General features: G+C 53.2%; 1 protein-coding gene across 1 annotated transcript in view; it reads left to right on the forward strand.

The window, feature by feature from the left end:
* The first annotated feature begins 8,823 nt into the window (after window positions 1-8,823).
* Window positions 8,824-16,696, forward strand: part of RASSF5 (Ras association domain family member 5) — a 71,095-nt gene continuing 63,222 nt past the window's right edge. The window contains exon 1 of the mRNA XM_030872855.3: window positions 8,824-9,361. Coding sequence (XP_030728715.1) covers window positions 8,899-9,361 — 463 coding nt within the window. The 5' untranslated portion in view covers window positions 8,824-8,898. The remainder of the gene's footprint in view (window positions 9,362-16,696) is intronic.

Consider the following 16,696-nt stretch of genomic DNA (forward strand, 5'->3'; position numbering starts at 1 on the left):
TCTGGGCGGCTCCGCCTGCGTTAAGTTCAGGCTGACACTCACGGCTCTTCGATGGCCCTGCAGGGAAGTCCCACAGTGGACTTCCCCTGGCAGCTAGGCTGCTTCTGGACCCCACATGCTTGGTGGAGCTCAGCAAAGGAGCCAGGGGATCCCTGAAGTCCAAGTGCAGATTGGCTCTATGATCTCACGAGCAAAGCCCAGCAGGGGACATACTTGAAAGCTTCAATTTGTTCCTATGCTGCAGAGCCACTGACATGGGTGACCCCACCCCCCCCAATAGTTCTGCAGAGCTTCTGATACCATCTCAGTAGGGAGCAAGGAACTGGACCAAGGCCCATGACCTTGTCCAGTTCCTCCAGAACCTTGTAAGGTCCTCACGTGTCTGACGACCTCTGTTCTCTGTAGTGATTCCTAACATGACACTTAAAATGAAGAGCCCGTTCAGCTGCTCAGATGTGAACCGGGCACCTGCAGTGTGCCAGGGCCCGGGCGAGGGGCTAGAACTACGTGGGTGACTAGGGTGCCATGCCTGCCGCGGAGGAGCTTACCTCGATGGGGAAAGGCCCTTCAGTATCATCGGAGCGTTCAGAGACAGGAGTGCACAGCTCAGGTGTGGGACTGCGTCACCACCCTCACAGGGGAGGGTGCTCAGGGCGCCGGGAGGGGGTCAGGGGAGGACTTGGGGAGCAGGCTACTCCAGAGTGGGGTCTTGGCAGATAAGCAGGGTTACCTAGCAGAGAAGGTACGGAAGGCACCCCTGGCAGTGGGAACACCACCAGCCCAGGCATGGAAAGAACCACAAGCGTGTGTGTCACTGGAGAACAGGTTGAAGTGGGAAGCGGTCGTTGGGAAAAGGGAGGGGCCAGACCCAAGAGCTCCTTGTGGGCCACACGCAGGACCCTGGGCGTTACCTCAGGGAATCACAGAAACGGGTTTTAGGTGAAGTCCAACTGGTATTTTAAAGATAGAACTCTTGGGTGCCCATGTGGAGGGTGGATTGAAACCCCATGCCTCAGGTCCTCATTTGTAAAATGGAGATGATATCTTTCAAAGTTATGGGTAGGGATAGATTCTGTACTTCCACAAGGGGCCTGAAACACCACGTGGGTTCTCTGCACACCCTCCCAGCCCCACCGCCCAGGGCTGAGGCCACCATGCAGGGTGGGTGGAGAAACAGGAGCCCTTGTCTCAGAAAGGCTCAGTCGGTGGCTCAGATCAGTCACAAACATCTGGGAAGAGTCCACGCAGCATTCAGATTCACGGTGCGCATGCTCTAAAAAACGGGCCGGCTCCGTTTAAAGGGGCCCAACTGGAAGGAAGCAGGGGCACGTCGGGCTCCCCGGGGGGCTCTGGAGGGGCTGGTGCCTCTTTCCGTGCCCTGGAGCCTCAGGGCGATAGTTTTTGCATCTCTCTCAGAATCTACGCAGTTCCTTCCCCCTCCTTTTTTTGAAATTAAATTATTTATTTATTTATTTTTGGGCTGCGTTGGGTCTTCGTTGCTGCACACGGGCTTTCTCTAGTTGTGGTGAGCGGGGGCTACTCTTCATTGCTGTGCACAGGCTTCTCATTGTGGTGGCTTCTCTTGTTGAGGAGCACGGGCTCTAGGTGCGTGGGCTTCAGTAGTTGCAGCACACGGGTTCAGTAGTTGTGGCACGTGGGCCCTAGAGCACGCAGGCTTCAGTAGTTGTGGCACACAGGCTCAGTAGTTGTGGTGCATGGGCTTAGTTGCTCTGTGGCATGTGGGATCTTCCCGGCCCAGGGATCGAACCCGTGTCCCCTGCATTGGCAGGTGGATTCTTAACCACTGCGCCACCAGGGAAGTCCCTACGCAGTTTCCTCTTCACAGACAAGCATTCTGGTTCAAAACCCAGATTCTGTGACCCCACCCACCTCTTGATTTCAATTGGTACGGGTGTGGCCCAGGAACCGCCATCATTGATGAGTTTCCCCACTGATTCTTCCACAAGCTAAAGTTCAAGGATACTGAGGCAGAGTTTTCCGTGTCCAGCAGAGGACATGTGAATACCCAGTATAGACCTGTGGGCAGTGGGTGGTACACTGGACCAGGCGCCACCCCCCAACCTGACAACTGAGGACAGGGAAGCCAGTCTAAGGGATAGCGACGTGCCCTCCCTCCTCCTGGGCCCACCATTTGCTTTCTGGGGCCTCCTCACTGCAGCAGGGGCAGCCCCAGAGGATCGCCACAGCTGGTCATCAGGGATTCACTTCCAAACTGCTTCAGTGATTTTGTAAAGGGTGGAATTCCTGGCTTCTTTTTCCTTCATCTCACAAAAAACTCCATAATCAGGCAACCCCGATGGGAGGTGCTAAGGAATGGGCTAGTGTGACCTGAAATAGCTTCAGTTTATTCTCCTTGGAAGCTCAGAATTCCAGGAGCCACTTGAAGCAGTCGATCCTTTCCCTGCACGCTTCACGAGAGAGAAAAAGAGAAAGAAGAAGGGAGTGAGAAGAGCTGCGAGTGAGGAAAGGAGAGAGGGTAGGAGGGAAGGATGGAGAGGAAGGGAGAGATAGAGGGATGGAGAGGGAAAGACAATGGGAGGGGAGGGGGAGCAGAGATAAGAGGAACAAGACAGAGGCCCAGAAGAGAGACAGGCGTATTGTGTGCATGCACTCACACATGCTTCTAGTGGGAGGTCGTCCAGGCCACTCTGCTCGCACTGGTCTGTCACTGCTCTGGTCCATGGCCGCCTGCCACAGCACTGGCTTAGTGCTGGAACGTCCGTGGCTGTGGCTTGGATCCTCCCCTCTGGCTGAGGGCAAAAGCTGCTGACAAATCTGCCTGGAATATCTGAGTTTTTCCAACACAGAAAGAAGAAACATACACACACAAACCAGTCTTATCATATGCCTGGCAGAGTAGCTGGGGATGGGAAGATTCCATAATTGAAATGCAGATGGAGGACACCACTAAACTGCTGGACAACAAGCCCCACCCCACCCCCCTTCATGGTGACACCGTTCCAGCAGCCCTCATGTCCCTGATCACATTCCCACCCTGGTTTGCCCTCTTGTCCCCAGGCACTGTCAAGGACCTAGATGATCCCCACAAGAGCACTGGTGTTGGGTGACACACAACCCAACCTTCTGAAAGGAGAGATGGTACCCTACCAGCCCTCACCCTTAGCCAGTTACTAGCACGTGAAGACAGGAAATCCCCCTGCAGTGACCAGCAACTTTGGAGGATGTGCATGAGTCTTAAATGGAGCTCCCAACACCACCCCACTTCTACCCAGCCCCCTCAGGGCTTTGAGTGCCTTCTATTCTTCCTGAACCAGACAATTCCTTCATCTCCCCCTCCGTGGGTACAGAAGCCATAGCTTGAAGGGACATTAAGAGATAAATTCTGTATTAGGTACAGGTTGGGAGCCTCCAGGTTTCATTGCACTAAACATTTGATGAGCACCTCTTATTTGCCCCGCACAGTGGGATCAGAAAGACTGACGAGACCTAAGTGAGGGAAGAAAAAGGTACAAACTACATTTGCACAAAATGTGAATCCTGTTAGGACGATGTGGATGCTAAAGGCACAAGCAACTTGCTGTGGGATCTTGGGAGAAAGAGCCGTGAATTAGGTCTGAGTGACTGTGGGAAGGCTCTGTGGAGGGCCTGGTATTTGGACCAGACTTTGAAAGTTGGACAAGATTTCAACAGAGAGAGGAAAACGGGGAAAGATGTTGCTGGTTCTTCAAACAGCACCTACAAAGTGACGTCAGAGATTTTAAACACTGCTGTTTTTACCACACCCGCTGGGCAGTGCAAAGGCAAAATCACAGATTGCAGTCCAGACTGTGACACCTTTGGGGGCCAGTCACATGCCTTCTCTGAGCGTCAGTTTTCTCATCTGTAAAACGGGAATGCTGACCACTTCACAGAGTTGCCGTGAAGATGAGGTCATTCAAGCCGAGAGTACCTGCCACACAGTAGGTACTCAGTGTGTGCTCCTAGAGTAAATACGTATAACACATGGCAGGTGGCAAACATTTTAATTCCCTGACAATGTTTTGTCACAGCCCCGGCTCACAGTCTAGCAATGGAAGGTATTACTGACTTTCTGGGGGGGCTGAGCTCTATATGCCAAAGCTGCCCAGGCGGGAAAGGAAGCTGCTCAAAGAGCTGTCATCCTGTAGCTAACAAGAGTAAGAGCGTTTTTCTTCGAATGTCTACGAAGGGGCTCACACAATCCCACTACCCACTGCCTTGGTCCCGTTTCCAAAGCGTGGTCTGTGAGTCACATTCATCAAACTCACAGAAAATACAGGCCAATATCCAGGCTTACAGAATCAGTCTCTGGAGGGAGAGTCTGGGAATACATATTTGGAACGAACTCATATTCACAAAGTTTGGGAGAGTCTGGGGTGTGCTGTGCCTGCTGTTCCTTCATCCTGGGCCACCCTTGCTCAGATAGACAAAGGGCTGACTCCACTCAGGTCTGTGTTTAAATGTCTGCTCCTCAGAGAGGTCCTTCCTGACACCCCCCCAATCCAGTACAGTAGCCCCTGTTGCTTTCTATCCCTCACTGTACTTTGTCATCACAGTGTGCATGACCTGAGGCTCTATTGCACTTAGGTTGGGATGTTTATTACCTGGCTCTCCCACTAAACGTAAGCTTCAGGAGCATGGCTACTTCACTGTTGCATCTTTAGTGCCTAGAACAGCACCTGAGATATAGCGGATATTAGGTAATTACCTGTTAAATGAATGATTGCTCTGTGCCCTTAAAGACTGCAGAGAATGGTGCTGTTCGTCAAATATTTCCAGCTCTTTCCCCATTCTGAGCACATGGAAAGAATGCACTTCCTGCTCCCCTTGTGGAGGGTGGGTTATAGAACTAGTTCTGGCCAATGAGTTGCGAGCAAAAGTGACTGGAGCTTTTCCATGCTGGTTGGTGTAGGAGCCTCTGGGCTCTCTCGGTTTTCCTCTGGCTTGGTGATGGGCAACATTCAACGTGGTAGCTGCTCGATCAGCCTGGGTCCCTGCGTGAGTCTGATGAACAGAATCTCCCTACCAACAGGCAAAGGACGTGTCACGTGAGTGAGAAAGAAGTCTCTGGTTTACAGGCACTGGGACTTGAGGTTGTTTATTACTGCAGCGTAACCTAACCTGTCCTGACAGGTCCATTGATCCCATGCAGATAGTCGTGCTGTCAGAATCACTGGGAGGTCCCTAAATTCCTTGGGGATTTCAAGCAACTTCAAGTGCCTCAAAGCCAAACAAACCCAGAAACTTCCCCTTTAGATCAGGCCACATTCTGTCCTCCCCTTTTCCTTCCTACTGGGAAGCTCCCTGGGGGTGAAGGGACAGCCTTGAAACAACTCACCCAATGAGGGACCCGACAGCCTCTGGAACCACCTCTGAAGTGACCTCACACACTGACCACACACTCAAACTCACTGTCACCATCCTTCCCTTTGGTCAAAAATAAAAACAACACACCCACTCTTCTGGGAGTGAGTCACAAACAGAAAACAAATCAATGGTTCTGAGCCAAGAGGATCTGCTAACAAGGGGGAAAAACTCCCAGTGGAGGTATCTTAGCAGACGCTGTGGTCTCACCCCCGTGGCCTGCATGACCAAAGACCAATCCAAACAATTTTGAAGTTCAGCCATCAGACATTATTACCCCAGGTCCTAACCCTACAATAAGACCGGAGTTTATTTAGTACTTCTTCCCTGATGAAGGAGGAATGGGGTGTGTGTGTGTGTGTGTGTGGTGTGTGTGTGTGTGTGTGTGTGTGTGTGTGTGTGTGTGTGTGTTGTGGGAGAGGATGCTTTTTTGGGGAAGAAGTAGACTGGGCTGGGAAAGATGACATCAGAAGAGGCAAGTTCCAAGCAGAGAGCCTCCTGCTGGGGTTCAGAAAAGGCAGCTGCCTCTCCGACCTCAATTGCTTGGCTCAGGGAGATGAACCTTAAGATAAACTTGATAAACTTTTTGGACTGGTTACATGGAGTTATGTTATCTCCATTCCCATCCCAGAAGCCAAGTGTAGGGCTCTGGCCCTGCTCGATCTCCTCCCCTCTGCAGTGCTGACAGCAGCTCGTATTACTCCTCCAAATCAGGGCTGGAGCAGGAAAACAAAACCAGAGCATTTTTCTGTACAGCTCAGGCAACTGGGAAAAGGGGTTAATGCCTGATTATTCCAGATGGTCCTCAGTTTCCCAGGGCCAGAGGAAACACTCATCCCATGAGCCTCCCTCTCCTGGGAATCTGGGCTGAGCTGCCCAAACTCATGCTTGGGGGAGGGGGATACAGGACAGAGATGGAGATTGTTGGCAATTTCACAAATGGCATTTCAAAACTGGCCTTCCCGTGATGCACTCTTTGCCAGGTCCCTTCTTGCCACACCAAGCTGTCACCAGAGCACAAGCTTGGTCCACACCCTGGACCTCACCCAGCCCACTGCTCTCCCAAAGTTGGAGGGAGTGATCTCTGAACAAGTCTCAAGCCTGTGAAGATGGATGGATAACAGAGGGTGGATACAAGCAAATATTTATACGCGATACAGGTTTCTGCAACAAAAGTGCTCGCAGAAGAAGTGGGAGAGATGGGAAAAAGAGACCACAAAGGCGAACTGTGCTTTCCTCTTTCAACGTTCAGCAGAAAGCATTGTAGAATAACACCCCATTGGGTTTTTTCTCGGTTGTGTCCCACTGAACTTCAGCTGCTCTGTGCAGCAAAGAGCAGAGAAGCCCATTCTCTTATCACCAAATCTAAAGTAGTGGGGTCCTTGGACCAGCAGCATCAACACTGCCTGGGAACTTGTTAAAAATGGAAAATCTCAAACTATTATATAGAGAATGGATAAACAACAAGGTCCCATTGTATAGCACAGGAAACTATACTCAACATCTTGTAATAACCATAATGGAAAAGAAAAAAATGCAAAATCTCAAACCTCAGCTCCAGACAAACTGACTCAGAAACTCAGGGGGTGGAGCCCAGTAATCTGTGATTTAACAAGCCCTCCAGGTAATTGTGATGCATGGCAGCTTTCGAAAACCACCGATGTAGAGAAAGCAAGGGAGACAGGGGAGAGGAGAAGCGGAGGGGGAGAGCAGAGGGCGTGGCTCTGGCTCACACTCCCCCATCTCAACTCCTTCTGCTTCTTAGCACTGTGCTATTGGCTCCTGGGGGTCATTCTTCTCAAGTACCCAGAAGCCACCTCATGAGGTGAGAAGCTCCAGCCTCTGGTGAGACCCAGGGGACCAGAGGATTCCATGATTGTCACCACCATGAGGGAGAAGCCATGGGCCAAAGCAAGTTTGGAATTCCCTGACCACTGGACTCTTGACATTTTAGGAATTACCTAAAAATTACCTCCAAGGGGAAATCGAAAAGCAAAAGCGAAGATTCCCCTAGGAGACACTAGGGGGAGACCCATCTCTGGTCTGGGAAGTGGAGGGAGCAACTCAGGTCTAGAATTTAGGCTGCGTATTTCCAAAGTGGATTTGCTGGTGACTTCTTGCTAAATCAACCAAACTGAACTCCAAGTTTTGAGAGGACAGTCAGTGATCACTGAGTCAGAGTGGTGGAACCGGAGAGGATGGGAAAAGCATCTACCTGTCTCCCCACTCCCAGACCAATTTACAGCTAAGGAAACTGTAGAAGCTAGAGCGGGTCCAGGGTCATACAGTGGGTCTGACGGGACACACAGGTTCAAAGATCCAGCGGTCCCGTTTCCCCATCTATGAGAGACGGTCAGGACGGGTTACGCAATGCGTGGGACCCAATGCTAAAAGAAAATGCTGGCCTTTTGTTCAAAAATTATTAAGGCTTTCAAGGCGGTAACAGTAGAGCATTAAACTCGAGAGGAGTGGGGAGGTTATGAAGCTTCCATATCCAGGTTACCCTGGATCTGGAACTGATAGATGGGGATCGCTCTTTGGGCCCCACAGGTGAGCTGTCCATACCGGATACAAAATAAGGCTTTTGCGGTCGGGGGTGGTGATGGTGGATGTATTTCCACAGTAATGACTAGAACAGCTATGGGGAGAGGCGGGTTTGACTTAGGAAGAAAAGCTCTCCCAACCCAGGCGCGCTGGAGCGTTCTCACAATCTAGGACCCAGGACAACTATAACTCCAGTCTTCCGGGAAAGGACTATCCTACCCGACAGGGCTGCTGAGAGAGGGGAAATCCAGAGTGAAAGTGGCGCGGGGACAGCCTTGCGCATCGCGGAGGCGGCTTCTCGCCATCAGCGTGGCAAGCGTTCCCCGCCGCGCGTTCCTCCGCGCCAACGGGACTCTGAGCTGCTGCGGGCCCGCGAGCCGGAGCCGGGCATCCCCTACCCACACCTGGCTCTGCGCGCAAGGGGACGGTGAACGGCGGAGAGGGGAACAGCAGGGCAACAAATCCCTCCGGTCGGCGTGAAAACCGGGAGGGTGGCGGGCGGACACTGAGCCGGTGGAAATCTTTCTAGACCCCATCCTCAGCTAGCTCCTAAAGCCTTCCCTTCGGCCCGCTCCCTCCCCTGGGCGTGTTGGGGTGCGGGTTGCGGGGGATCTGGTGTTGGGGGAAATGATGAGAGAGGGAAGGAGGCAGGGCTGAAGGCAGGCGACCCCCAACAGAATGCCTCTGCTGAGTTGTCCTGTATAGAGCCTTTCCCATACGCAATCCTTCAGCTGCCCCAGCTTCCTGAAGACGCCCCTAAATCCACACTCGCTCAGGCGCCCCCCGCCGCCACCCCGGCCACTTGGTCGGGTCGGTTGTTCCTTCGGGTCTTCCTTCCTGCCTCTCCGAAGTCTCCCCGCCCCCGCCCCGCCCTGCAGGCTGCGGTCCCTTTAAAGGCGCGCTGGTCTGGGGCCTCCCTTCTCTCGAGGCGGACTCGGGAGCAGCGCCGACGCCGAGAGCTGCCGGCGCCGCCGCCGCCGCTAGCCCGGCATGGCCATGGCGTCCCCGGCCATCGGGCAGCGCCCGTACCGGCTACTCTTGGACCCAGAACCGCCGCGCTATCTACAGAGCCTGAGCGGCCCCAAGCCGCCGCCGCCGCCGCCGTCCCCGGGCCGGCCCTCGCGCCGCTGCGCCCCGGCGCCCCTCTCCACTGCGCCCGGGGCGCACGAGGGACGCTGTGCCAGAAGGGCTGCCCGGGGGGACTTGGAGCCACAGCCTCGGGCTTCCCGACCCGCTCGCCCGCTCCGGCCTGGTCTGCAGCAGAGACTGCGGCGGCGGCCTGGAGCGCCCCGGCCCCGAGACGTGCGGAGCATCTTCGAGCAGCCGCAGGATCCCCGCGTCCCGGCGGAGCGAGGCGAGGGGCACTGCTTCGCCGAACTGGAGCTGCGGAGTGGCTGGGGCTGGTGTGACCTGTGCGGACGAGAGGTGCTGCGTCAGGCGCTGCGCTGCGCTAGTGAGTGTGAGGGCAGGGTAGGGAGGGGCGCAGGGGAAGACCGCAGTCCATGGGCGAGCAACTGCGAGGGGGCTGAGGCAGGCAGAGAGGGGGCACTGCCCTGTCTGGCTCCAGGGGAGACCTCGACTTTAACTGAGGTAGGTAAGTCTTGGAGACGCTCTGCGCCTTAGTCCCCTGCCCGGTATCTTCTAGTGACTGCCTACTGCGCAGGTATGCTTATGAGGTCTTTAACAAATACCTCTTCCCCAGACAGGTGCACGCCTCGCTCCTCCCCAGACACATATGTACACACACACACACACACACACACACACACACGTAGGTTGGGGTCGATACCTGAAGCTACAAGGTCATTGCCTAGTCTCCCGTGCACCTTCTTGCTTTTGTTGTAAGTTCTTGTGAGTGGGTTGTAAGGCTGGTATTGAGATGACCATTTGCCCCGTGCTTATTAGGGTAATGGCAGAATGACTTGTGTGTCTGCCTATGGTACAGGCCCATGGTACACGCCTGCCTGTGGTACACCCCTCCTCCAGGGCGACCTGTTGGGTTAGGGAGGAGATCTGGTTAGGCTGTGGATGGAAACAGGCTATGAGGTTGAAAGAGCCTGAGGTGACCCTGGATCTGTGCCCTCTCCTGCCTTCCACCTCTGGCCCCTCAGACCTTTGGACTCTGCTCTGATGTTTGGCTGTGCCCTGCCTCCTCCTCCTAGGTCACTGCTGGAAAATGACCCAACTACCTGCCCTGTCCCTTCCTCCCCAGAGTTCTCAGGCCCCTCCAGCCTCCTCCTGAGCCATACTCTTCTCAAAGCCTTACTAAAACACTGGGCATCCAGTGTATAGATTTTCTGAGCAAATTTGCAGTATTCTTGAGGGTTTATTATTTTTCTCTTCCGACAGTTAAGTGTGTGTATTTCTTTAAGAGATGTCCTCTTCCTACCCCCCCAACCCACCCCACCTCACATTTGCTGTTACCATGTTTGGCAGAGGATATCCATACCCATGTGTTTATACAGATAGTTTAAATATCTGAAGCACAAAGCACAGACAATGGTACAACCTCTAGAAAGCATCCCTGGAAATGGCTTGTGGCTTGCATCTTTCAGCAAAGCCTCTTCCCGCATGACAGCAGCCCCACAGCTTCCACCCAGCTCCAGCATTGTACAGCAGCAACTACATCCGCGTCAGGAAAACCCGACCTTGCCTCTCTCTGTGGCCAAGGCTGTGCAGTGTGCCTCCCACTGCAGCTGGCTTCAGGGAAGGCGAGCTCAGACTCTAAGCCAGGGTCGAGTGGAAGAGGACGATGGGAGGGGAAAGTGGTTACTGCTCCCTCCACCACCAGAACTCAGTTCAGGTGCTAATTAAAAAGGAAAGGGCAAAAGATATAGAGGTGTGTGACGCGGGTGGAAGGGCTGCTGTCACTTGGCAAATGTCCCTGACCTTCAGGAGAATCAAATGCAACTTTCCCACAGATGTGTCGGCAGCTTTTGCCCTCTCAAGGGTCCTGGGGTGCTTTACTGCATCCACCAACCCTGTCAACACAGGGAGGGGCAGTATCCTCATTGTAATGGGTTTTAATGTGCCAGAATCCTGGGAGAGCCGCTTCATTGGAATTCTAGTTTGTATGAAGACATTGGGGGAATTCCCTGGCCGTCCAGTGGTCAGGACTCCGAGCTTCCACTGCAGGGGGAACGGGTTTGATTCCTGGTTGGGGAACTAAGATCCCGCATGACGGGCCACGAGGGAAAAAAAAAAAAAAACTTTACAAGCAAGAGCGAAAAAGATATTGGGGGACTATTTGGCCTATAGTTTTATGATTTGGGGGGTGTTGTTGATAATGGTGTCCATGTGTGTGTTTGTATGTGAATATGCCTGATTCTCCGTAATTAAATGAATTTATGCCCACTTCACATTAGATAGTTTCTGGGGGCAGGAAGCACCAGGTGCACGGGCATGTCCTCTGACTTTGTGTGTGACTTGGTGGTCCCCGGCCAGGTGGGTTAATACCAACCAGGGATGTCTGAACACCAGAGAGGGAGCAGAGTTGGAATCAAGGGGCTATAGAGAGGAGCCTCTGTTTGTTGTTATTAATATTTAACTGTGGACCTGTGGCTGGATGGGAACAGTTGGGAAATGTTCTGATGGCTGGCAGGTAGAGACACAGCCCGCCAAGCTCACCAATCATCTTTCTTTCAGTTGAAGTTCTAATTCCATGGTGGGGTTGGTTTGTTTCATCTTTGTTTCAAAAAGCGAGGGTCAAAACCATGACTTTTGAAAGGCAATACTCTGCAGTGCCTAAGCGAACGGCCTGGAACCAGAGACCTAGGTTTGAATCCTGACTCTGCCTCTTGGTCTCTGTGTGACCCTGGGCACTTCTGTGTTCTGCTTCCTTGTTTTAAAAAATGAGGATGATTGGGAATTCCCTGGCGGGCCAGTGGTTAGGACTCTGTGCTTCCACTGCAGGGGAAATGGGTTCGATCCCTGTTTGGGGAACTAAGATCCCACAAGCCTAGCCTCGCTCCCCCCCCCCACAAAAAAATAATAATGGGGATGATAACATTACCTTCACGATCGTGTTCATGTGAGAATTAAATGAATTAATGTATGGAAAGGTCTTAGAACAGTGCCTGGCAGAAGGCAATATAAATGTTTAATGCAATATGAGTGTTAGTATCCCCTCTCATCAAGCAGCTGTAAGAGTTTGGGCTCCTGACACTTCTGAGGTTCACCTTTCCACGCAGTGAGTACAGTTTTCCACCGCTACGTGGTTGCTGAGCTGAGTGGGAAAGAAGGTGCCTTGAGCATCCCAGGCAGTGTGGACGCTAATCGTCCTCTAGCAATGCCACTCCTGCCTGCTGTGGCTGACAAGCGTCCTCACAGGGTGCCCATGGCTTAGAGGTCACGAAGACCCAGGCCCCTTGTCCTTGTACCACTTGTCCCCAGCACAGCGCAGTCTCAGTAAGTAGCGGTTGGTGAGGGTGGTTGCCTGTTGTTACCATTAAATCTCCCTGCTCTTGGAAACAAGCAGAAGAGCCGTGGGTATATACGTGACATCTGTCTGAGCAGGAGGCTGACACTGGGTGGGAGCCGTGTTGGCAAAATGGGCTTTTAATAAGGGAAGCTTTTCGAAAACTGTCTTCCCACTGTCTGCCTGCCTTTTTAGTGAAAATCCCTCTAACTTAAGCTTACCCCTACTTCAAGGTCTGTAACTGAGCTCTGGTTAATGCTGGATTTGCCAACAGGAAAAGTTCAAAGTTAATATTCATTTCTAGGATTAAAGAAGTCATGTTTGTTAGATAGAGAAGGAAATCCAGTGGGGACTGGGAGGGGGAGAGAGAGGTAGATTGTATGAATTCGTGTGTGTGTGGTGTGTGTGTTTGTCTTGGGGTGGGGGCAGTTGCAGCAGTGAGAGCCCATTTCCAGCCTTCCAGGAGGGATGGTCAACAGCAAACAACCCTTAAAACTCTCACAGGCTGCCCTATGGCTTTGTTCTCAGGGAATGTCCCTTACAGGTTGTGGACCCTTTCTTCTGTAGAAGGCACATGGAGTTGACCTTTTACCTTTCATCACATTTTGGTGGGTATGTTAGCCATCCTGGATCAAGGAATGCTCTGGAAAATGGGGAAAGCTAAGTCCAACTCAACATTCAGGGAGGGATGCTTAGACATGCCTTGCACGTTGCCAGTGGAGCCGGTCCTCTTTCGAGAGGGTGCCGTTCACAGCTGTGAAGTGTTACGTGATTGGGATTATAGGGTGGAAGGGGGACCGTGGGGCTCATCATCCCGACCTTCCCCTCCTGTGATAGACTTGAATTATGGTGTGAGTATGAGGTGTTTGCCATGGAGCCTGCAGGGATGGGGACAGGGGCCTCCTTGGTGAGCGAGGCTGGTATCTCACAGAGCCCCTTGTCCAGACGTTCTAGCTCTGTCTCGTCGCTGCATCAATGGTTGAGCTCAACCCACCTCTCTGCACAGACTGGACCCACTCATGTGACAGCCACAGGCTCCTACAAACCCACCCCCTGTCATGGGTTCTTTGTAGGAGAGGTTACGGGGACATGGACATTGAGTGTCCCTGCGGCAGACCCAGGAACCTTGGGCACTTGGAAAGTGTTTTATTCGTCTAGGATACTAGGTAGCACTGAAGTATATGACCTGAAGTATTTTCATTAATTCAGGACCATGTTTGGCTTTGGAGGTTAGGAAAATTAAGCCCTGAAATGGTTGTTTTCTTGTTAGAGATAGTGGAATCCCCAATCCCTCCCCTGCCCCTGGCTCTGATTGGGGTTTTCTTCTTAGGGAACGTCCTAGTGGAGTGGGTTGCAGGGGGACAAGGGAGGACAGAGAAAGGACCTGGAATGCTTTGGCCGAGGCCATTTGAGCTCCCCAAGCTGTTATTGTTTCCTCTCCTCCCTGCTTCCTGTATTTTCAAAAGATGAAAGTGAAAGGATTAAATGTGGGTTTAATTTTTCCCCCCCTATTCATCAGAGCATGAAATTTTCTGATTATTCAGAAAATTACTTATTCGAGTAAGAGGGGCTCGAATCCCAGGTACAGTCAAAAATGATTAATGCCACTTGTCTGCCCGCCTAATTAGACTTGGTAATGAACGTGTGTGTTCTCCTGCTGATCCTGCAGTCATTAGGTGGAAGTAAATTGACATCTCCCCTCAGCACTGCGGGTTTGAGCCGGTACCTCTCTCTTTTCCCCAAGTTTACCAGTGAATTCAGCCGGTGCCAAGCCTGGCAGGTAGGCCCTGAGTGACAGGGAAAAGAGAGCCCCCAGCCCAGCCGAAGAGCCCTTCCTAGCTGGTGAGGTGACCCTCCTGCCTCAGGAAGCCGGCTTCTGCGTGGTGACAGGGGCCAAAGGCTCAGGAGAGCGGCTGAGGTTCAGGGCAGACCCAGCCTAGAGAATGAGCACGGCAAGAATTCTTCACAGGTCCACAGTGCCTTTTCTCTGAGGAGCACAAAGGGTTTGCATACGGCTGCCACGCTCGTCCTCAGAACAGATTCATGAGGTCAGAATGCAGGGAGGCTTCTGCCGAGGTCTCACGTGGAGAGAAGGAGTCGCCCGTCCATCTGGCCAGGGGCAGGGGCAGGTTAGACCCTCATGTTGGGCAAACCCGACTGGCCTTGAAGATGGCCTCTGACTATCTCGGGCTGTCAAGCCATTTCCCTCCTTTGGTCCGTGCCCAGCATCTCTGGGACAGGGGCAGCCCCCCGCTGGGCCGGCCGTGGGAGCGTCCTGGGTCTTGCTTCCCAGGTGCTCTCCCACGGGGCCCTCGCTGGCTCCCGACACCCACCCCTCACCCCTCAGTCTCCCCGTGGAAGGAGCTGCGTGCCGCTTTTGCCCTGCCTGCTGGGGTGCTATTAAGGCTGATGAGGAAGCTGGAAGCACATCTCTGGCCTGACCAGAGGCCCTTCCTGTTCGCATTCCTCTGATGACAAGGTGAGAATTCTTTGGCAGGTGAGTATTTGTGGGCGTGCAAAGCACGCAGACAGAACGTTCCCCCTCCCCCCATCCTGGCTTCCAGCAGCACCAGCTCGTGTAGTCCTCTCACCCACCATGGGCTTGCAGATCTGCCGGTGCCCGTGGCAGGATGCTTTCTGACCCTCCAGAGGGCCTCGTCCCACCCTGCCACCCACTCCTCCCGCAGGCTCTGTTCGGCTCTCCCCTGGCTGGGTCGGGAAGTGGTGGAGGCCGCTGACCCTGGGAAGGCCAGCCCTGAAGGGGGAGATAGCTCTGCATTTAGTCACTTTCGGTTTTTTTCCAAGAGTCTTGGCAAGTTTCTCTACATCTTCAGGGCTGGATCTTGGGGCTAGGAGGAGAGCAGAGCCAGCTTTTAGGCTTTGGGGAATGAGCAAGGAGGCCGAGGTGATGACGTCAGGCAGGGCAGCAGGCTCGGTTCCCGGGTTGAAGTGGAATAAGATCGGTGCCAGGGAGCAGTCAGGAGGAGCGCCACTCCAAGCTCAAGACTGTCTTGACTCAGACCTAGGGGGGTGACATTTGGGTGTTCTTTGAGGCACCCCAACACCATGCCGAGGAGACATGGGCAGAGCCTGATGGACCCCGAGAATGCTCCATGGTGTAGTGGTGGTGTTGGCCAAAGTGGCCAACAAGTTCATGCAGGGCCTGTTCTAGCCCGCCCGTGGTTCCTGGCATGGAGAACATTCTTGAGAGATGCACCCATAAGAAAAGCTGTGACATTTGGTTCTCTTTTGCCTTTTTGGAGAGGAAGGAGAAAAAGCAGCAGGGGTCTGTCCTGGCACAGTTGCCCTGTGCCCAGCCTGCTGGTGGAGAGTACTCTGTGCTAGCTGAGGGGTCTGTGACCCCTGGTTGCTGTAGTGCATCCCAGATTTTCTTCAGGATATCCCTACCCACCCCTATTGCCCTAGCCTCATTGAGGGCATCAGGGGGAAAGCACGAGCGGACATTGTGCTGAGGGCTGGGAAGAAGGGTGGTGTTGGAAAGTTCAGTCAGTTCCTGTGTGTCACTGGGTGGGCAGGCAGGTGACTGGTATGTCCCTCACCTGTGACCCCAGTGAGACTGGGTCATGTTTACCCTTCAGTGGAGGGCCTGCACGCCACCTTCTGCTCCCCATCCCTGTTTCTTTTTTTTTTTTTTGGCGGTACGCGAGCCTATCACTGTTGTGGCCTCTCCCGTTGCGGAGCACAGGCTCCCGACGCGCAGGCTCAGCGGCCATGGCTCACGGGCCCAGCCGCTCCGCGGCATGTGGGATCTTCCCGGACCAGGGCACGAACCCATGTCCCCTGCATCGGCAGGTGGACTCTCAACCACTGCGCCACCAGGGAAGCCCCATCCCTGTTTCTTGAACAAACATTTCTAGGGCAGAGCAGATCTCACCCAGATGTCTGCAGCGGCTGTTGGCTAGGGCTGCTAGAACATGAAAATGTGGCTTACAGGAACCTTTCCTAAATCAGACCACAGGTTCACAAAAGTCAGCCTTGAAAGAAGAGCGATGTTCCTCGCCCATTTTGTTTTTTATCCTTTTATGGTTTGTTTCTACCGGATGCTGGACCTGGGAAAGAATTGTCGTGTTTGCTGAAGATACAAATTGGTGTTCTGTGAGCCTGCAAGGATGGAGATATTCACGTGGAACAAGAAATACTGAGAATGGCCAAGAAGTTGTGGGAACAGAGATTACTTTTATCTCAGAGATGACTTGGCTGTATCTAAAGTGTTTTCTTGCCTACTGGCTCCACTGAGCCTTGCAGTGCCCTTGTGAGGCAGGCAGGGCTGGATGAATCATGGCCATCTCACAAATGAGGGGAGAAGTCACTCCCTAGCATTCAGGGAGTCAGTGACTTCTCTGCGATGAC

The sequence above is a fragment of the Globicephala melas genome, chromosome 1 (genome assembly GCF_963455315.2).
Source record: "Globicephala melas chromosome 1, mGloMel1.2, whole genome shotgun sequence".
Classification (NCBI taxonomy): Eukaryota; Metazoa; Chordata; class Mammalia; order Artiodactyla; family Delphinidae; genus Globicephala; species Globicephala melas.